The sequence below is a fragment of the Psammomys obesus genome, unplaced genomic scaffold, assembly GCF_907164565.1.
Source record: "Psammomys obesus unplaced genomic scaffold, mPsaObe1.curated_primary_1811, whole genome shotgun sequence".
NCBI lineage: Eukaryota > Metazoa > Chordata > Mammalia > Rodentia > Muridae > Psammomys > Psammomys obesus.
Window position 1 is genome coordinate 29,325,162 of NW_026587216.1, and position 22,478 is coordinate 29,347,639.

General features: G+C 37.3%; 1 protein-coding gene across 13 annotated transcripts in view; it reads right to left on the reverse strand.

The window, feature by feature from the left end:
• Window positions 1–22,478, reverse strand: part of Cspp1 (centrosome and spindle pole associated protein 1) — a 140,040-nt gene that overhangs the window by 36,788 nt on the left and 80,774 nt on the right. For 7 of the 13 annotated variants that reach the window (XM_055603314.1, XM_055603310.1, XM_055603317.1 and 4 more), the window contains 8 exons: window positions 21,407–21,822; window positions 15,725–15,823; window positions 13,292–13,359; window positions 7,949–8,042; window positions 6,724–6,781; window positions 4,426–4,634; window positions 1,917–2,038; window positions 779–857 (listed from right to left, as the gene is read on the reverse strand). In XM_055603314.1, coding sequence (XP_055459289.1) covers window positions 779–857; window positions 1,917–2,038; window positions 4,426–4,634; window positions 6,724–6,781; window positions 7,949–8,042; window positions 13,292–13,359; window positions 15,725–15,823; window positions 21,407–21,822 — 1,145 coding nt within the window. The remainder of the gene's footprint in view (window positions 1–778; window positions 858–1,916; window positions 2,039–4,425; window positions 4,635–6,723; window positions 6,782–7,948; window positions 8,043–13,291; window positions 13,360–15,724; window positions 15,824–21,406; window positions 21,823–22,478) is intronic. The other 6 variants (XM_055603318.1, XM_055603311.1, XM_055603319.1 and 3 more) reach the window with 1 other exon arrangement.

The following is a 22,478-nucleotide window of genomic DNA, read 5'->3' on the forward strand; positions in this document are numbered from 1 at the left end:
GGTTTAGAAGTAAGCCCCAGGTCCTAGTGAGAAACCTTGTTTCAATAAACAGGGTAGGCAGCTCCATAGGAGCAATACTTGAGGCTGACCTCTGCCTCCATACATACAGGAACACACAATGAAATCCTACCTCAACACTAAAGGCAGCTGCTAAGAACACAAACGCTGTGGACTATGCGGGGAAAGCAGAACTTCTGTGCACTGGCAGTGGGAAGGCAAAGTAGTCTGCCACTGTGAAAGTGATATGGTAGCTCCTCCACAAATCACGTGACCCAAAACTTCATTTCTGTGTTCGTGCACAGTGCAGCAAGGAAATACAATGGTTCTAATAGCAGCACATTTACAACAACTGAAGTAATAGAGCAACTCGAATGCAGGCCAGTAGATAAATGAGGAAGTAAAACGGGGAAGACACACAAAGCTTTGAAGAAATTCTAACCTAAGTTACAACACAGATGAAAGCTGAGGATCCTTGTGCTATGTAAAATAAGCCAATCATGGTAAAATACCATGTGACCCTCAGGAGGTACTGGGCATGTGAACCACAGACCAACAACAGAATAGTTGCTGCCAGGGCATGTCACAAGCATTACTGAATTCACAGTACAGAGTTCTAGTTCGTAAGATAAAAAGCATTCTGGAGTTAACTGTGTGATGTCATGAATACACTAAATGCTACAACAAGAACTCTTTAAAGCAGTTGGGCTACAAGACCTTATGCATATATTAACACTTTTTTAAGATGAGGAAAGAAAAATTATTTTAACTAAATACTTACACAACAGGCTGTGCTAGTTCGTGAGTGACAGGAGCAGACACATAAGGAGCAGGCTGTCCTCCAACCACTCCTGAACCATCTTACAGGGGGAAGAAAGAACATATTTACTTCAGAGTACCTAACACACACACATATGTGTATACATACATACATTCACACATACATATATACATACGTACATTCACACATACATATATACATACATACATGTATTTATTTACTTACTTACTTATTTATTTATTTATTTATTTATTTATTTATTTATTTATTTGGGTTTTTTGTTTTGTTTTGTGTTTCAAGACAGGGTTTCTCTATGTAGCCTTGGCCATCCTGGGCTCACTTTGTAGACCAGGCTGGCCTCAAACTCAGAAATCCACCTGCCTCTGCTTCCCGAGTGCTGGGATAAACAGTATGAGCCACTGTACCCAGCCCCTTACTTATTATTAATAACATTTTATCCCTAAAGGAAAATATGCAGAATGTTTTTCCCATGCATCAGCATATGCTTCCGGGCTAAGAGTAAACACAAAAATAATAATAAGAAGAAAACAATTACTTCCTAACTCTGAGTAAAACTAAAATAACTATGAAACACAATTAGTTTGATTTTGGTTTTAAGACTGGGTCTTGTTTTATGACCCAAGCTGACCAGAAACTTCCTCAGTAGCCCAAGGTAGCCTTGAACTTAGGATCTTGCCTCCATCCATAACTGGATTTTAAGATGGGTATTGCTATGGTGTGTACTCTAAAATGCATGTGGAGTTTAATTCATAAAATCTTATGTTAACAAATTTCACAGAGCAGAAATTGTAGCCCCATGACTGAATCGTGGTGAACTTGAAAACAGAGTGAAGAAAACCAAAGAGAGACACACATCCACATCTGCCCTGCATATGCTATCTGGACATATTAGGTCTCTAAAACAAATCTGTTCTTCATAAAACATTCTTATCAAGTATTATGTCAATCTAATGACATTGAACTTGATATTAAGTATAAATTTATTGTCAATAAATATACAATACTTGGATTAAATGAAGCTGTGCCTTCCTTTTTCATTTACATACTCTAGCTTCCATAAAAGTAAATATTCTTCCTAAGCCACCAGAAAGATAAGTTTCCCATATAGAAAACTCACAATAAGCAATATTGGGATCCAGTGTGTTCCTAGCACCGTAATAATAGTATACGTCATCATAAGGAGTCCGGTAGTTGGGGGCTAGAGGTAGTAGCACAGAAGGTGGAGGCAGAGGCAGAATCCTACAGCAAAATATAAAAATAAAAGTTTATTCTCACACTTTATTACTTTTAATCAAGATATTTTAATCTTTTGCAAAAAAAATATCATTGCAATTAAAAATCAACTTTATACTAACTGCTCAAGAAAAATTAGGAATCAAAAATCAAACAGCAACAAATTTTACAACTTCAGGAACATTTCAGCAAGATGAAAACAAGTTAAAGTAACTGAGTAATATCCAATAGCCATTATGTGCCAGACCAACCAAAGGTATGCTCTCTGCCCCTCAGGAAAAAGACAGAAGTAAATGGACAGTTACAGCAGTACAGCAGCCAGTAAAATAAGGCACGTGACAAAGAATGCTAAAGGAATACAGAGCAGGGACATACAGTCTCGAGAGGCAGGAGGAAAGTGTGAAGATTCCCCAGAAAGGAAATGTGGTATGTGGGAACAGCCACAGACAGAAAGGACAAAGAGCTCCATAACTTCCAGACGACAAATGAGTCCGTGTGGGCAAGACAGTGTGCACAAAGAACGTGTTCGTGCATGTCTACAGCTGTGCACACATCCGCGTGGGTGCTCGTGTGTCCACTGTGGTATAGGAATTTGTGCTGCGGGAGCGGATGTGCACATGTGGATGTGCACAGCTACAGGTCCACCTTGCATGTCAATCCTTAGAGCTGTCCGCTGTGTTTTGAAACAGGGTTGCCATTGGTCAAGAACTCATTAATGAGACTGGCTGGCCAGCAAGCCCCAACTATCCAGTCTCCACCTCCCATCACTGGGACCACAAATTTATCCCGCATCACCCAGCTTTTTTACTGACTGAACTATCTCTCCCCAGCCCAAAGGGTATATTTTTTACATGTAAAACTGCTTTTTCACAGAAAGTCAACCACAATATAGTTACTTGAAAATCAATACAGTTCTGATATAATCTTTAGTAGTTCATAAATTTAAAATGTGTGAAAACTTATACTTCCATATTTCTGTACTGAGTAGGAGACAGTACATGTTTCTACCAGGATAGTATTCTTCAATAATATAAAAAGCAAAGGCAAATTACTTTAGATAAACAGAAAAGAAAAAGGGAACATTCTAGGTTTTTACTCAAGTACTAACATTTTCCCCCTTAAAGAGTCTGGAGGGCTAAGATGGCACCAAGGTTTCTTCCCTAGTGAGCAAAGTGCACACTTAGTGGAAACTGCACACTTCTTAGTCACTCAGCCGGTCTAACACAATTCAATGTTTGCCAAGTGGAAACTACCACCAACGTCAACCCAGATACTTCAGCAAAACAACCAGAGACACTGTTATGAAAGGAATCTTTTTTTAGTTTGGTCTTTGCGGGGAGGGGCTGTTTGTTTGTTTTGTGTTTTCAAGACAGGGTTTTTCTGTGTAGCCTTGGCTGTCCTGGTCTTGCTTTGTAGACCAGGCTGGCCTCGAACTCACAGAGATCTGGCTGCCTCTGCCTCCTGAGTACTAGGGTTACAGGTGGTGCCATCACGCCAGGCTATCATCGGCAACTCTTAAATTTTATCTATACATAGAAAACTGAATGTTCACATCAACCCTCCAACTGTAAACATGTTATACTATCAACTTTTACAAATGACAACACTTTTTGGCTGTAAGTCCGGTGTAGCTGACCATTCCAACCTATAATCCAAACCAGAAACCACTTCTGGCTCTGTAATTCCAGTCTCAGTCTTTGGAGTAGGGGAGTCGTTAAAGGAAACAAGGAAAGTGCCTGATAAGTGCTGGAAGAAAAGCAAATGAAAGACCAAGTCCTGATGAAAGGAAGGACATCTCAGAAATATGTGTTAAAACGTTAAGAAAACCATGTACAAATGTAAATACATTCCTATGGTTAGTATATTAATAAACATAGGACAGAAAATATCCATGTTACAGGGTTTTATTTCTATACAGAGGAGTTTAACGTGTGTTTGACATGTTCAATATAATCCCAACAGCCCTAGAGAAAGCCCAGAGAGACAGAAACAAAACTAAAATAAAGCCATACAGATATATGCCACATTAGAAAACTTCTCTGATTAAGTTGAACAATTCAATGTTTGCCAAGTGGAAACAACTGAACAATGCATAACTTTTATGCTAAAAGATAATAAAAGCATGACCTAAAAATACTAACATGTACTTAGTAATTCATTTTTAAAATATGAATCCTCTTTAAATAACAGAAACATTAAAAATTTCTCCTTTTTTCTAATAGCAGAGAAAAAAAGAGTATCAGTAACAATGAGTAGGAGAAATTATTTGGCAACGTTACTAACAATACAACATCCCTGAAGGACGCCATCATCTGCAGCAGGACACCCTTCTAAACATAGCACACAACAAGGCCTTACCTAAATCCCAAATACAAAACATTTTAAACAAGCACCTGGGATGCACCATGTCACCAAGGGTGCTGCTGAGTCCACTGTGCAAGTCTTCATTTTGAGAAAGGGCGCAATGAACTGGTGGGACGGGTGGGGCAGGCGGGGCAGATAAAGGAGGGGGAGGTGTCTGGAAAGCTACTCTGGGTCTCTCAGGTGGTATCATCTCTTCAAAGTGTCTTGGTGTCAAACTAAACTGCTTTAGTCTATCAGGCTAAAATAAAGAAAAAGACAAAAAAAAAGAAAAAGAAAAAGAAAACCTGTTTGTTACACAGAACCGTAAGTTTAAAGTTGACAAGGACCACCAAGGACCCTCTACCCCAGCAGGCACTTAAGACAGTCACAGAAAAGCAGAATTTTACAGCTAAAAAGATTTTAAAGATCTGATTCTTGTTTTACAAGAGGTAACCGAGGCTCCTTGAGAAGCACATAAATCACCTAAAGGCTCATGATTAGTAAATCACCAGCAAGTACAGCCTGGCATCAACTTTAGCACGGTGTCTTTCTCTTACACAAAGGCATTACACCACTGCTCTACTGAGTTGCCGTTTGTGAGACTGCACCAAGGCTTTGCAGGCCACATGTCTCCTTACCATAATCTGACTCAGCCAGGCTGCCAAAGTGGCACAGGCAGCACGTCAACAGTGAAGAAAGCTGTGCCGCAACAAAAACTTATTTACAAAATAAGCCACAACTGGGTAAGCCAGGGGCTGTTTGCCAATCTTTACTCCAGTTTTTCTATGTCCTTTTAAAATAGTTTTAAATAATGTTTAACTATTGCCTCTTATACATATTTATTCACCTTGACACTCTTGAGGTGATTCAATTCCAGGATAAATAAGATCTATGACACACTATAAAATTTGGTAATTTGTAAGTTTAATAAATTTACTAATCTGCAATTTTTAATTTATGATAATTGTTACAAAAGTTTATAACATAGTATATTTATGATATTAATATAATTTAGAAAAATAGATAATTTATATACTTATATGAATACTTGCAGATTTAAAATATATACAAATATAAAAATAATATAGGGTTATGAAAAATATTTTACATAACTATTAAATTTATAATTTAATAAACTAATTAAATATGTTTAACTTTTGCCTATAATACATATTTGTTCAACTTGACATTCTTTAGGTGATTCAATTCCAAAATAAATAAGATCTGACATACCATGAAATGTAACATGCCAACATTACATTAAAAAGCTGAAATTTTCAAAAGCTAATTTGTTATTGCAATAAATGCTTTACGAGTATTTAATGAAAAACAAAAAAGGATTACCTCTGAATCTTTTTTTTTCCTGCAAGACAACATCAGGGATATAGGGAGATTTTTTCTTTCCCGTTGCTGGGACCCAGGAACTGAACCTAAGGCCTCACAGATTCTAGGTAGCAGCTCTCCCACTGAGCTAAAGTACTAATTCTTCCAATTTTCTTGTTTTATTTTTTACTTTACTTTGTGCCTCTTTATTACCTTGCCTCGGCCAGCAATAAACTTACTCTGTAGCCCACAGAGGCGTTGAACTTGATTCAGTTGCTGATGTAACTTTAAGGAGAATATGATCAGGCCTGGTTCTCAGGCTAAAATGTTTACTATATGAATAGTCAGAACAAAAAAAAAGGGGAGATACTGAAGCATTATAACACACCTGGGCCAGCAGACTGTTTAAGATTGAACCAGGAACTTGCAAAACTTAAGAACATTCCACCGCTGAGCTACACTATCACCCCTGGCATTAAACTTTACAGCAAATAACCCACAGAACATATACATAGGTATATCAATAAGTTGCCTATAGAAAAATAATATTTAATGTAATAGTAATTTTAAGAATTTACTAGATCCTTTTTAAAGACTGAACTTTTTAATAAAATTAGAGGTTTTAACCATCATTACCAAAAGAAACAAAAACTTGCAGCAAGTAAAAACTACACATCCAACAACAACAAAGTACATTGGGGGGAAAGCAGTAAATCGTTACCTCCTCCTTACTTAACTGCAATGATGTGTGTGATTCATTCCACTTAAAGATGTTGAGAATTGCAAAATTGAAGTAAAGAGAGTATGGTTATCCTTCTAGTTTCACAGTAACAAAATGAAAGACACAAGTTACAGGTTTTTAAAAATTACTTTTATAGAGAAAAATGACTGACATTTATGAAAATGGAATTTGGTTCATTACTGCTCCAACTGCATTACTTTGCTTTCACAGCACCCACACGCTACTAACATCTGAGGCTTACTTGAGTCAAAGCTTAAACACTAAAGATGCCAACAACTCTTACCGATTTTTCAGGGTCTTGTACTCCAGACGCTGCAACTGGGAGTCCTAAATCTTTTTCTCTAAACAAAATTAAGATTTTTAAAATTAAGATAAATGTTTTAAAATTAAGATAAATTTAAAAATTGTAGTAAACACAATCAAAATTACAGTCATCAATGAAATAGATTTATATGTAAAGTCTAAATAATACATCTCCAAATACAAATAATTCCTTTAATTCATAATAAAAATTTAAAATCCTAGAGTCATATTTAATCATAGTACCTAGAAAACTGTGACTTACATGTCAAGTGTCTTAGAATACATATCTAAAAGTGAATACTGGAGGTATGTCAAAGCAAAGTAATTTATACAAAATAAAAGACAAATGTTATGAAAAAATTAAACATGTATATTTTCATGCCAGAAACTTAAATTCTTTCTGTAAAGATATTTAAGAAAATCTCAGGAACCATGAAGCAGTGCTCAGCAGTAAGAGCCCTTGCTGCTCTTTCAGAGGACCCAGGCTCGGTTCTCAGCACCCACATGGCAGCTTAAAACCACCTATAACTTCAGTTCAGCAGATTCTGACACCCTCTTCTGTCCTAGAGGGGAACCAGGCACACTTACTGTGTACACATTCACATGCAAGCAAAACACCCATACAGATAATACAAAAATAAACTGTAAAGTAAAGAAAGTCTCAGTCATAGAGGGATTGTTTAATACAAGGCTCTAGGTTTGAAGGCCAACACTAAAAAAAAAAAAAAAAAAAGTTTGTTCATTTTTTAAAGATAGCTAATAGCAATTATTAAGGTATCTTCACTTGGAAGTGAGATAAAGGATATGATAACTGTTACTTCAGAACCAAGATTTTTATTCCTAACTTTAATTAAAGTCTCACAGATTATTTAAGAATATTCTGAGAAGATAAAAAAGGGTCAGACAGATTCATCTGTTACATCTCTGAAACTATCAAAGGAAAAGTAATCAAAAATTAAAGGATTATAGGCAGTTGTCTACAATATAAACACTGTGATTTACTACATTTTATACTGCATGTGTGTATGCTTACCAGTTCTTGTTTTCAAAGATAAACTACTTTTCAGTGTGTTGGAGCGAGAATCTAGCAGAAATGGGTAGGTGGCCTCCAATCAAGTTACTTTAGAAACACCTGCCAAGTACTTATTCTTTACATCATGTCATCCTACACAAGCGCATTCTGCTGAATGCAAACCTCCCATTACCGTCTCTTTTTCTTCTGTTGCTCAGCTATCTGCTCCAATAGTTCTTGCCTGTATTTCTCTTTCTTTCTCTGGAGAATTTCTCTCTCTTCACCTCCTGGATAAGAAAACAAAAAAGAACAAAAAAAACAGTCTTAACTCTTATGAGTCACAACTGAAACTCAAGCTAAAGAAACTTGCTATTTAAATAATTACTATGAAAGAAAGAAGTGGAAACCATATCAATACGTCAATTACATTCTTAATTTATGAGTTCTTATCATGGGTCACACATAACAACAAGCATTAAAAATTCCAAAACCGTTCTCTGAGTAACAGAATACTCTAATCCCAGTCCCTTATATGGTGGTTTGAATGAGAAATGTTCCTCATAGTCCTGGGCTTTAGACACTTGGTCTGAGTTGGTGACACTATTTAGGAGACTTAGGAGGTGTGGCCTTACCAGAGAAAGTGTGTCACTTAAGTTTGAGAACTTCAGACCTTGCCTTACTTCCAGTTTGCTCCCTCTGCTTCACACTTATTGTAAACTCGGCTTTCTACTCGCGCTTTGCTGCCTGTCACCTGCTTCCATGATGTTCCTACCATAATGGAGTCTAAACATCTGACACTAAGTTGCCTTGCTCAAGTGTTTCAAAACAGCAACAGAGGCCTAACTAAAATACCTTAATAGCTTCTTTAAATTTCTTAAATTAAACAAGTGTCCACCCAAAGTGGAAACAGGGCCCTCTGTTTACTTCTATTCATACATAAACACGCACACAGACACACACATGTTAAAATATCCGGGATTCCTGTAAAAACAATAAAATAATAATAAAATGAAAAAAATGAAAGCTCCTACAAAAAAAAAAAAAAAAAAAAACTCAAATGAGGAGGCCATCTGCACAGAAGGTAAAAAGCCACAAAAGAAAATTACTTATAAGTGAGTATATACCATGTGTGTCTTTCTGCTTCTGGGATAGCTCACTCAGGATGATCTTTCCTAGATCCCACCATTTGCCTGCAAATTTCATGATTTCTTTGTTTTTTATTGCTGAGTAGTATTCCACTGTGTAAATGTACCACAGTTTCTGTATCCATTCCTCAGTTGAGGGGCATCTGGGTTGTTTCCAGGTTCTGGCTATTATGAATAAAGCTGCTACAAACATGGTTGAGCAAATGTCCTTGTTGTATACTTAAGCATCTTTTGGATATATGCCTAGGAGTGGTATAGCTAGATCTAGAGGTAGCACTATTCCTAATTGTCTGAGAAAATGCCAGATTGATTTCCAAAGTGGCTGTCCAAGTTTACATTCCTACCAGCAGTGGAGGAAGGTTCCTCTTTCTCCATATACTCTCCAGCATGTGTTGTCACTTGAGTTTTTGATCTTAGACATTCTGATGGATGCAAGGTGAAATCTCAGGGTCGTTTTGATTTGCATTTCCCTGACGACTAAGGATGTTGAGCATTTCTTTAATGTTTCTCTGCCATTCTGCATTCCTCTATTGAGAATTCTCTGTTTAGCTCTGTACCCCATTTTTTAATTGGGTTACTTGATTTCTTGCTGTTTAACTTCTTAAGTTCTTTATATATTCTTGATATTAGTCCTCTGTCAGATATTAGACATATAATATAGGATAATCATACTAAAATCTGTACACCTAAGGAAGCTAATCAAGGAGGACGACCCTGGGTAAGATGCTCAATCCTCATTCAGAAAGGCAAACGGGATGAACATTGGAAAAGGGAGAAAACAGGCAACAGCACAGGAACCTATCACAGAGGGCCTCTGAGAGACTCTACCCAGCAAGGTATCATAGCAGATGCTGAGACTAATAACCAAACTTTGGGTAGAGTGCAGGGAATATGAAAGAAGAAGGAGATAGAAAGACCTGGAGGAACAGGGGCTCCACAAGGAGAGCAACAGAACCAAAAAAATCTGGGCACAGGGGTCTTTTCTGAGACTGATACTCCAAACAAGAACAATGCATGGAGATAACTTAGAACGCCTGCACAGATATAGCCCATGGCAGCTCAATGTCCAAGAGGGTTCCCCAATAATAGGAACAGGGACGGTCTCTGACATGAACTCATGGGCTGGCTCTTTGATTACCTTCACCTGAGGGGAGAGCAGCCTTACCAATCCACGGAGGAAGACAAAGAAACCAGTCCTGATGAGACTTGATAGACTATGGTCAGATGGAATGGGAGGAGGACCTCCCCTATCATTGGACCGGGGGGGAGAGGCACAGGAGAAGAAGAGGGAGGTAGGATGGGATTGGGAGGGGATAGTAAAGGGGACTACAGCTGGGATACAAAGTGAATAAACTGTAATTAATAAAACTAAAATAAAATTTAAAAAAGAAAATTATTGACTCCACCCTGAGAAAAGGATGCATCATCTACGAAATTATGACTTTGTAAAAGCTCATCAGAAAGCTGAGGTTGACAATAATTGATGAACTGAACATCAAGGAATAAATCAGTAATCCATGCAGAGGTGGGGACCCAAGCATCACAGTGCTAGCAGACTATGGGGAAGAGGCAGCCACCATACAGCACATAAAAGAAGCCAGGTGAGCCTTCAACACATTTTTAAAGGCCATATGCACATTAGAGCAAAAAACAGAGTCCAGGAAATCCCAGAATAAAAGGAATCTCACCACCTGCTGGGCTTTGCAATACAGTAGTCCTGGAAGAGACCCCTCCATGGCTCTTAAGTATATGCTATTTCCTGCTTTCCAAACTTCTCTCACACAATCAACAGCTGTCATCTGCTGGTGAGATGCAGGGAACTATTTGGACCCAACATCCTACCCTCATACATAGTGAAGTTGAACTGCTGTCATGACATTCTGATAAAAACCCTCCGCAAACAGAAGCCACCACTCTAGTGAAATACAGGAACACTGAAAAAGACACATCCCTGAGACAGGCAGAGGCCAAATAGCAACAATAACCCATCCTCATCCTCGGGTGCATAAAAGTGTTACTGAAACCTGGGAAAGGAACAAGATAGTTCAAAGAAATCCCTGCAGTTCCATCAATAGACAAAAAGAAAGAAAAAGCCCATATATATTAGCACACACCTGTCATTTCAGCACTCTGAAGATAGGCAGGGCTATGAATTCACAGTCAGCCTAAGCTACAAAGCAAGTTCTAGTCCAACCTTGGCTACTCAATTAGATCCTGCCTCAAATATTCTAAACAAGTAAGTAAATATTCGTAAGATCTTTTAGTAAATCCTACAAACATGAAACAATAAAGACTGCATGAATTATGCTACCAGAATGTAAGACACGTCAACAGCATGAGGGACTAGATATGCAGCTCTATGCTCTCACTCTTAGTTGGTAGGCAGGACGGTGCAGTGGTCACTCACTCGCACTGAAACACCAGCAGGAGGAACAAAAACACAACAGAGAGGAAGCCTTCAATGTGCAGATTCAAATATATACGTCTAAGTGAGTCATGGCTCTGTTCTAAATGCACAGTACTCTCCAAGAAAGGGTCTGTGTCAGTTATTTTTAACATGAACTTTCATACATGTTCCACATGTTGTGGTGACCCCCAACCAAAAAATTATTTCATTGCTACTTCGTAGCTGCAATTTTGCTAGCTATGATTGTAATGTAAATATCTGATACACAGGTTATCTGAAACAAGCCCTTTTGGGGTTGAGACTTACAGACTGAGAGCCACTGGTCTAAGGAACCTGGCTGTCCTGAGCTCACTACATGGACCAGGCTGGGCCCAAACACAGAGATCTGCCTGCCTCTCCCTCCAAAAACTGTGATTAAAGGAGTGTACCACGTTGTCCAGTTTTAATTTTTTTCTTTATTAAAGTAAAGGTTTCAAATGAAATATCTAAAGCAAAACAACAGGAAAATAAATTTTAGTGCAACTGAACATAAAGAGTATTTTAATGACTGGCACAGTTGTTACATGAAACCACCTTGAGAATGAAATAAAACATAACACTTTTAGAGAGAGTTAAGCTCCTTGTCTGTGCAAAGCTCCCATCCAAATGTGGGATGAACTGCAGGTTTAAATGGCTTCCATGGCTTCTTGCAAACACTAGTCTATTGTGTCACTCACAGCTCCTGACAACATACTTGTAAACTCATTCCATTCACATTCAGATGGCAGACTCAGCTTCTTGCTAATAAAATTATTTTTCAGTCAACCCTCGTCTTACCATTCCTTCTTTTTCCCATTTGTTACAAAATACAGAATAAATATGTGCCTTTACTCTGATCTAAAAGATAAAATTAGTTAAACCGTATAGGCAACAAGAAATAATTTTTGTGAATATACCATCTTTCTCACAATACTCGTTTCAAAGAAAAAAAAAAGTCTAAAAATAACGTGACTATGTCTCAAAGCCAAAATATAAATTACTGACTGATTTTAGGTTGGATGAACCTAAAATGTTCTCATGTATGTAACTAAAACCAAATTTTAGCTAAGTATCCAAAGTGTCCATTAAAACAACAAATACATGGAAAAGAACAACTTCTTTTGTATACAAAGCTATACCAAAGCACAAGGCTCACCATACCATTTCTGCAATAAATAAGGACAAAGATAATACAGCAAACCAAAGGGATTGTATTTAATAATGACCTTGACCTTTGATTTAAAAAAAAAAATAGGAAATCTGAATCATCATCATCATTTTGAAAAAAAAAAAAGTTCAGAAATTATATAGAAAGAACAAGTGTAGTAGTTGTAATATAATGCCCCCCATTGGCTCATGCAATTCTTTGATATGATCAGAAGAATTAGGATAGGAAATGTGGCCTTGTAGAGGAGGTGTGTCACTAGGGTGGGCTTTAAGGTTTTAAAAGCCCCTGTCAAGCCCAGTGTTTCTCTTTCTCAGTCTCTCACTCAGTCTTAGACAATCTCCATCTCTGTCTGTCTCTCCCTCTCACAGACACAGAAACACAATAAAATAGTGATGAAGGCAGCAAAAGCAGTGAAATGGAATGTTCAAAAAAGTGAACTAAAATACAAAACAAATTCATGCTACCTAAGAGATACGCAAAGAATCAAGTGTCACATATAGAATAAAAAGAAACATTATAGTACAACCAAATTCTAGTTTAAAAAATTAAAGCATTACTCAACCTGATTTCCTCTACCATCTATAAGCCATATAGCTAATTGAGTTATTTAGCTTTAAAGTATCAACAGTTGTACACGATGCATGCTACATGCTTAACATGGTGCCCATCACACTGTACGCCTCAGGAACCGTCTGCTGTTACTCACGCGGGAACCATTACTTACAACGGTGAGTTCTCACTAAGGACATTTAATTCAACACTCTGCAAGGTCTAATCAGCTGGAAGTGCGGGACATACCAAAGAGCATCCCTGCAAACGGACTAACAGCACCATCAGCAGACTTGGGTGGTTCATTATTTTGAGCACTAAAACAATATGAAAGAGCAAATATTAGAACCCAGGTATTTTTAGGAAGCCAAATCCAACATAAAGGCTGGGAATGGTGGTAACATGCAGTAATGCCCGCACTTGGGAGGCCGTGGTAGAGGATTAGGGGTCTGAGGCCATCCTGGCCTACATAGTAGGATTCAACTACATGTAAAAATTCTGTCTCAAAGAATAAAAACCAAGGAGTTGAGATGGCTCTGTGAGGATGGTACCTGAAAAACATGAGGGCCCGTGCTCAACCCTCAGCTCACAGACAAGAGCTTACGCAGCAGTCCATGTCTATATCCCACAGACGGGGGGACGGCAAAAACAGAACCCCGAGGGCTTGCTGGCCCTGACATGCTAGCTCCAGACTCAGGGAAAGTCCTATCTCAGAGGATACAGTGCAACGTGGAGTAAAACTCTGAAACTTTCACCTCTAGCCTCCACACACACACACACACATGCATGTGCCCTTGAAGAAAAAAACATAAAATCACATGAATTATACTTTCTTTCAAAGTGATAATCAAAACTATGGATTTTTTTTTTATTTCTTTATTCCAAGGGACTCCAATATATGTATACCTTATCTTCAGCCTGCTTCACTAATTCCACAGGTTACAACTTTTTTTTCTTTTCAAGACGGGATTTCTCTATATAGCCTTGGCTCACTCTGTAGTCCAGGCTGGCCTTGAACTCAATCACCTGCCTCTGCCTCCCCAGATGCTGGGATTATGGCAGTGTGCTACCATGCCCAGTTCACACATCTTTTTTTATATAAAATTACCCAATTATACACACACATACACACATACACACAAACACCCATCTCCTAACTCTATTCCCATGTAGAAAAGAGTATCTCTTTGGGGGAAAAAAAAAATCATTAAAAAGAACTTAAAAAAAAAAACAAAAGAAAAAAGTGGGACCCTCAAATTTGTTCAAACTTGGAACAAACACCAAATTCTCTGTCAAGCAAGAGTATTCCTTCTAAGAAAGGACAGTGTTCAAGACACACCCCATCACCTTCAATGTATTATGTCAGAACCATTTATTGTTTTCCTTTTCCACATATACCGACTGTACAAATTTCACTGTTATTTTCATGCATGCATATAATGTACTTTGGCCATATTCGGTTCCCCATCACCCTCATGCTCCCATCCTACCACTTCCTGATCCTTTTCCTCTTTTTCGGGGGCTTTAGGGGAAAGAGATACAGATAGGGCCTCATGCACCCAGGCTGGCCTTCAATTCCCTGTAAAGCCTTGGAGAAGGACCGTGAGCACTGCTCCTCTTGCCTCTTAGTGCTAGGATTACAGGGTGTACCATCACATGTGGTTTACACAGCTGAGATTCATTCCTGTCCATGATGGAAAAGCACTCTACCAACTGAGCCACATCCTTAGACCTCATAAGGTTTTGCATTACATTTTCATCATTTTTAAAATTTGTTTGTATTTAGTATGCCTGTGGCATGGGTCAAGTGTGGAGGGCAGAGGACAGCCTTGTGAGTCAGTCTCTCCTACATAATGTGGGTTCCAAGGATCAACTCAGGTCATTCGGCCTGGTGGCAAGCACCTTCACCAACTGTGGCACCTTGCTGGCCCATTTGTTTTCTTTTAGGTTTTGTTTTTTTTAAGACCTATTCAATCTTATAAACAACACAGAAAAGCACCAAAATAAAACTATAAGGTTATTGCTTTCGTATCAATAGACACTTGAATATTTATTTTACAGTGTAAGCATTAACACTCTACCAATAAGAAAAAATCAAAACTAAAGTTAAAACACTGCAAAGACATTGACAACGACAACCCATTTTATTTCTAATTCCATGACCTCAAAATATTTCTTAGACATTTATTTTTAATTACGTGTATGTGCTCATGAGGGTATCAGGTCCTCTGGCACTGGATTTACAGGCAGCTGTGATCCACCAGATGTGGTATGGGTACTCAGACTTCAGTCTTCTGCAAGAAGAGTCCAACCTCTTAACCCTGAGATCTCGCCAGCAACAAGGCCAACATGTTCCAAACTCACTCTGACACCATTCAATTGTGTTCATTTCTCCTTCATCATTTCAAACTAATTTATATATTTTACAATGAGAGGGGCTCACAATGAAAGCCCTGCCAAGCTTTACTAAAAAGATTATTCTTGAAAAGCATGTTGTAGGCCTAGGGATGTAGCTCAGGGGCAAAGTGCTTGTCTCAGTGATTTCGGTTCAATCCTCAGAACAGGTAGACAGACAAGAGGGAGAAGGAAAAGGGACAGAAAGAATGTTGAAAGAAAACATCATAAATAGGCAGGTGCTGTTTCGGAGTGTGACAATTCAAGAGCAGAATTGCTATCACGTACCTTGTATTTCTAGGACATGACGTCTGTGTGTTTGGTTGTCCTGTGCCATCATCCTCACTCCCCGTAGGAGGCATACCCTCTCGTCTGTTTCCACGCGGCCTTAAAAACACATTATCTTATAGAACACAACCCATATCTAATGAGTAATCTTAAGTCTCTCTTAGGTTCTACAATCTGATGTGTTAGCCTGAAGGTGAACAAAGGATTGTGGTGACATTTTTCTGTAATCACATCCTAAAGTTAATTCCAATTAGATTTGGCTCAAGTATGATCTGCTAGTTAATAAGAGGTATTAAGAGTTTGCATTCAAGTTTATTTGTTGTTGTTTGTGCACACAAGAATAAACTAGGAAGGTACTTTTATGATGCTACAAGCCCCATCCCTAATACTCTTTCTTTTTTTTTTTTTTAACTAAGATTATTGTAAACTATTAGTGTCAGATCAACTAAAACTAGAGTTTGAGGAAGTTGTAAGTCATTCAACTTAGGTGCTGGGAACCGAACTCAGGTCCTCCGGAAGAGCAGCAAGTGCTCTTAACATGTGAGATATCTTCCCAGCCATAGATAGATAGATAGATAGATAGATAGATAGATAGATAGATAGATAGACAGACAGAGATTTTTTTAAGTTAAGACAACACACTAAAACATTTTTATTAAATGGTTAATATGGCAATTACAGGGCACCTTCCGCAGGCCAAGTCCTACTCTGGGCATTGAGTAGACACAGTCCCCGTACAAACTCAAGTTTACAGGCAGAACTCAAAACAAAATTGGTTTTTTTGATTAAGATGTATACATTCTGGGAATGATTTCACTACACATAAAACCAAGCATTTTAATGTAAAAGTGGCACAGAAAACCCCATTAAACAGAAAGGTACAAAACATTATTTAAAACAGTCTGATACAAAACAGACCTGAGGAACCCTAATTTTACTTATAAGGTCATAACGAATAAAAAGAATAAAAGAATAAAAATTTATTTTCTTCAAAAAAGCAATCATTTAAAACAGTGAAAAATGTTCAACTATCTTTTATTTTTCCATTTGGCAAACACTGATTTGTTTTTGTTTTTTTTCTTTTAAGTATAATTTCTCATGGCAGAGAAACCAGCATAACTTTTTATATGAACATTTATTATCATCCATGAAAAACCTGCATTTCACAAGTAATATTTCTTCATATGGCTGTTAATAAATTATATTTTCCTTCTGAAGAAGATGAAAAGAAGTATGGTTGAGAAAATATACTATAATATTGAACATAACGTTGCTGATCAGATTAACAGCGCTGGCCTTGTTCAGCTGTAAAAGAAATGAAACATATTCTCCAAAGAGCCTGCCTATCGTAGTCTTCACTTATTGCCACCACAAGCCATGATCACAGTTATCTAGAAAAAAAAAAATCTGCTCTTGTATTAATAAGACTGTAACGTTGATATGAAAACAATTGTTCCCATTTTATGCATATTTAACGCAGTACCCTTCATACCATTTTTAAAAGCTAGCCTTATTTAAACTGAAGCATAGATGCTCAGATCTTTATTTTTTATTTTTATTTTATTTTATTTTTTTTAGGATTTATTTATTATACAATTTTCTGCCTGCATGTATGCCTGCAAGCCAGAAGAGGGCACCAGATCTTGTTATAGATCTTTTGTGAGATACCATGTGTTTCCTGGGAATTGAACTCAGGACCTCTGGAAGAGCAACCAGTGCTCCTAACCTCTGAGCCAGCTCTCCAGCCCAGGTCTCTTTTAAACTAACACATCAATCTAGTGCCATCCCTATTTCCACCAATTAAAGCAAAGAGAAATAAATAGGTAAATCCCAGGTTTTGATTAACAATACCCTCCATATTAAGTTATACTCTATCAATATGATACACATGTGCACAAAGTCTACACTAGCCCTGGGTTGTCGCCTGACAACATAGGCTTTAGGAGGTTCCCATCGGTCCAGGAACTAGTTAATGAGTGTGTCACTGCCCCTCCGCTCTCTGCACAAACAGTATGGCATAAAGAGATGCTTGTTTTCCTCTAGGAGGCTGAGGACAGGACGCGCAGACATACAAGCGGCCCTCAAGAAAATCTTAAGCACTGAGTCCCAGTTCAGTGCTGGAGGAATTTTATCTTCTGTGTCTCTTCACTGGTGTTTCAAAAGGAAGCATCTAATTTGCCTCTAATTTTATCCAATGATCCCTTTTCCTATGCTGCTCTTCCTCTCTGTCCTATAGCTACAATAAATCACTGCTGTCATCTGGCTGCAGTGGTAAGCCTGTAATCACAGCAAACAAAACAGCTACCTGAAGCCTGCCAGGGCAGAGCAAGATACCGAGTCAATAAACTGAGCCACAGCTGTGAGTACACTCTACACAAAGCCATGGGTCATCCTAAAGAATCACTGAGCACAGGAATGGTCTCAGGGACGCACATGGAACACAAAAGTCAATTCACTGGTATGGTAAAAAGGTATCTACTTAGTAAAAGTACATTTACACAGTTACAAGAGAAATATAAACATACCATTTTTAAAGCCTACCTTTGGGTCCCAGAACTAGAGCACAATTAAAAACAGCAATTTGTTCTAAAATTTACCAAAGAACTACAGATTTCTTCATTTTCAGCTAACTTGTCTAAAACAGTATTAGTATTTACAATCTTAATAGAATTAAGATTGCAAGAGCTAGAGCCAAATTCTTAAGAGTAGGAATTACATCTGTTTGGTTTCATATCAAAAATATCTATTTTTAGGTGTGTTAGCTCCTACCTCCGATCCAAGCACTTTTCCTCAGCCTCTGAAGTACAGGCTGAGGCAAAAAGATTGCCATGAGTCTTGAGGGCAACCTGAGCCATAGTGTAAATTTCTGTGTATTCACACATGAGTTTCCATGTACCTTGCTACTGAGCTGTATGAGCTGCCATGATTCTGTGCAGGTGAGTGGTGTGCCTTGCTACTGAATTCTGTTTTTAGGGCTTTCTAATATGCTACCTGTGAACCAACACTACCAGGTCTTTTCCAGTTTGTGTAGCTAGTAAATATTTTCTATTCTCAACTGTATCTTTAATGTGAAGGGAAAATCTGTTAAAATGGGGCTGGAAAGATAGCTTACCGATTAAGAGCACATAATACCCTTGTGTAAGACCCTGGTTTAGTTTCCAGAGCCACATCAGATTGCTAACAGTGGCCCAAAACACCAGCTTCAGGCATCTAAGACCCTCTGGCTCCACCAGCAATGTATGCACACTGCACACATCAACTTAGGCAGGGACACATACAGACACATAGAATGTTTTAAAACAAGTCAATCTTTTTAAAAATTCCTAAGGTGACCTTTCTAACGAAAAATCACAGGCACTAAGTGAAAAGCAAACAAAAATAGATGACTTGTGATTAGGCATTTCTCATTTATGTCTTCCATATTAAATCTACAGGAACATGCTACTCTAAGAATAATCTATGTGGTTCATACAGAGTCTCGCTTCAGATAAAGAATTTCAAAATTTGACTGAATGTCTATTATAAATGTGCAACTAAGAAAATTTAAATAGACTGGAAATGCTAACCACATTAATCACCCAGAAACTGCAAAACAGCATTTCCAATACTGGAAACTTCTTTGACTAGTTAATATTAAAGTAAAACATTAAAAGATAGCATAGTAACTTATACAGGTCAGTTAATAAATAATAAAGACTAGCACAGGCTACATTTTAAGAATCTATAATTCAAACTATCATTTAAAAACCATTTACATTCAACTTCAGAGAGTTCCTAAACGTAAATTTTACCCATTAGTATACACACATAAAATATACAAAATACACAAACACACAGAATACAAATCATCAGTTACAGTAAGAACCACTTGTTAATTATTTAACACTGGCCAATTCATGGCACGACTTTAGGAAAATAACACCTCCTAAAGAGCTTTCACTGCCCCATATTTAAGAAAAAATATATTGTATATGTTAAGTTGTACAATAATTTGAAAAAAATGATACCAAAATTATAAAAAAAACCATAACTTTAAAAAGTGAGGGAAATCTTAGAAGATAACAAATATGGTTATTTCTCTTACTAACAACTATACCCATTAAATAGAAATTGGAATGATTAATGTGAATTCCTTTTTCAAAGAGGAGTGGCTATAACCCCAATTATCATCCAGAAACATAAGAAACAGCCTGACAGATGGAGATATGACAGCCGATACACTAACAAAATGCGGTAGTGTTCAGAACTGATATTAAAAGCTGAACCTTAAGTAAAATAATCTCAAAGGACAACTCAGGGAAGCTGGTAGAGTACCCGAGACACTGATGCAGCCTCCAGTGACTGCAATGGGACTCACTGATCTGCTGCTTCAGATGTGAAAAGCAAAGCATCAACTGTCAGAAGCTTTTTAAAATTCCAAACTTTAGAGTAATATTTTCATTATACTCTGGAGGTAAATATCACAAAGAGGAAACAGAAGTTCTAGAAAACTCTCAGATACAGAGAAGACATCAACATTCTGGAAGTGCCTGTAGTCCACAAATTGAGAGGTCTTTTAATTAACTTTAAATATAAGATATTATAGGATTTGAAGAATTTTCTGAAGTACAAACTATTAGATTCAGCTCGAAACTACAGTACACAATCCACATTTCTAACTCTTAAATTTGATCTCAAACTACCTAAATTAAGATACAGAATAAAGACAGAATTAAGATACAAAATAAAGATAGATGATAGCTTTGTGCTGATCTTAGTAATTAAAATAATGATGATGCAGCATTACTTCTTCAGAATACTTTGTAAAATACTAAAAAATTAAATATTTAGATTATTAAACCAAACAGGTCCCAAAATTTACATGGAATCCTTCATGTTAGCAGGTCACTGATAAACATAGACCTTCTGCCATTTCTATCTCTACTAGTTAGGAAAACATATGTCAAGTTACACATTAAGGTAAATGAAAACAAAGACCTATAGTTAAGAAATTCCAAACAATATCACAAAATCAATACTTCAAAACAGGTGAAAAACATTTGAAAGTTTGATTGTGAAAAGTTAATGTCATTTCAATTACATAAAAGTCCAATAACAGTCTTTAAAACATATTAATAAAGATAGTTAATCTGCATGAGCATTAAAGGTGCAAACGGCATTTCATCTATGTTAACATGGGATGGCTATCAACCTAACTTTAACTTATTGCAGAAAGAAGTGGTTTTTAGTCCTGTCAATAATCTAGAAAATGAAGAACCAAGACAGCCTGAGTTCTTACCTTCTGGTTTCTTTGGATGCCACTGGCAACAGGAATCCAGACTGTAAATCTTAATCAATTGCTGTTTTAAAACTCAAATTCACACGCAAGATTTTGGGTCTTTTTTACTCCCCTACTTGGTCATGGCTGAGAGACAAGAAATCCCCTCTGTAAGCATGGTTCCATTCACCTTTAGATTACAGGTATACACTTTCCACCTTCAGCTTTACCTGGGGGTCCTCATTTTGAGTGTTTTCTATATCCTTCAGTGACACATAAAATAATGGTGCTTCACAAAACAGAGTATGAATGAATTAATCAAATACGATAAATCAAAAGAAATAAAACTGCTTTTCCCTAATGTAACTATAAAACTAACAGCAATATTAAGCAAACAAAGAAAATAAAAATGAAGATGTAAATACCTTTCATATGGATATACTCTCAAAAGTTTTCTATCAAAATCACTTTCATATCTAAACCTCTCGTCCATTTCTTCACGTCTGTCAGGATCTCGGTCGGCTCTACAGTATTGTCTGTCAAGCACACGTTCCTCATTAACTCTGCAAGCTCTTCTCTCTGGAACACCAGACTTGCTGGCAAAGCTTTGATGTTTTGTACCAGAAAGGCCTATTTCTTCATTTGCCTGTTTAAGAAGTCTTCTATTCCTTAATTCAGTTTCATCATCTAGTTGTCTGTATCTGCCCTCTTCTCGCCGTCTTTGATTTAGAAGCTCTTCGTATGGAGGTCCCTCTGAATGTGTGTATGAAGTCTGTATTTGTGGAGGTAGATCAGATTTACCTTGACTAACAGGGTTTTTATTTCTTTGATTCTTAGGCTGCTGAATTAAAAAGAGAAAAGCTTAATAAGACAGTATCATAAAGGTAATTAAAAGTATCAAGTCATACTAAGTCTTTATTACATAAAAGTACAATAACTATTCCTAATACAATAAATATTATATATATATATATATATATATATATATATATATATATATGCATCTGCATTTAATGATGAACTGAGATGTGGAAGTATAAGCCAAATAAACCCTTTCCTTCCCAACTTGCTTTTGGTCAAGGTGTTTTGTACAGCAATCATAACTCTAAACTAAGACACCTAGCCAGCTGAGATGCCTATAAACCACAATAATAACCAGCATGATTATCTTTGAAGGTGCAATCATAGCACTTCTATCTTGCAGCCAATCAACAGCTGTCCAATTGGTCTTAAGGCCTACTCAACAGGAAGAAAACTGTGCCTGTTACTAAAAACCCAGACAACTAACTACCCTGAGCTGATGAGGTCAGAGATCTTAGAAGAGAACCTACAATCTCCACAGTACACCAGCATCATTCTTTCTGGAATTCTCCTTCTACTCACAGATAAAGGTAACTTTTACCCTACATCAAAGAAGCTGCTCTTTGAAGCAGATGGAGACCAACAGAAAACCACAAATGGCCAAAATGCAGAGAACTGATAGGTGTTTTGATATAG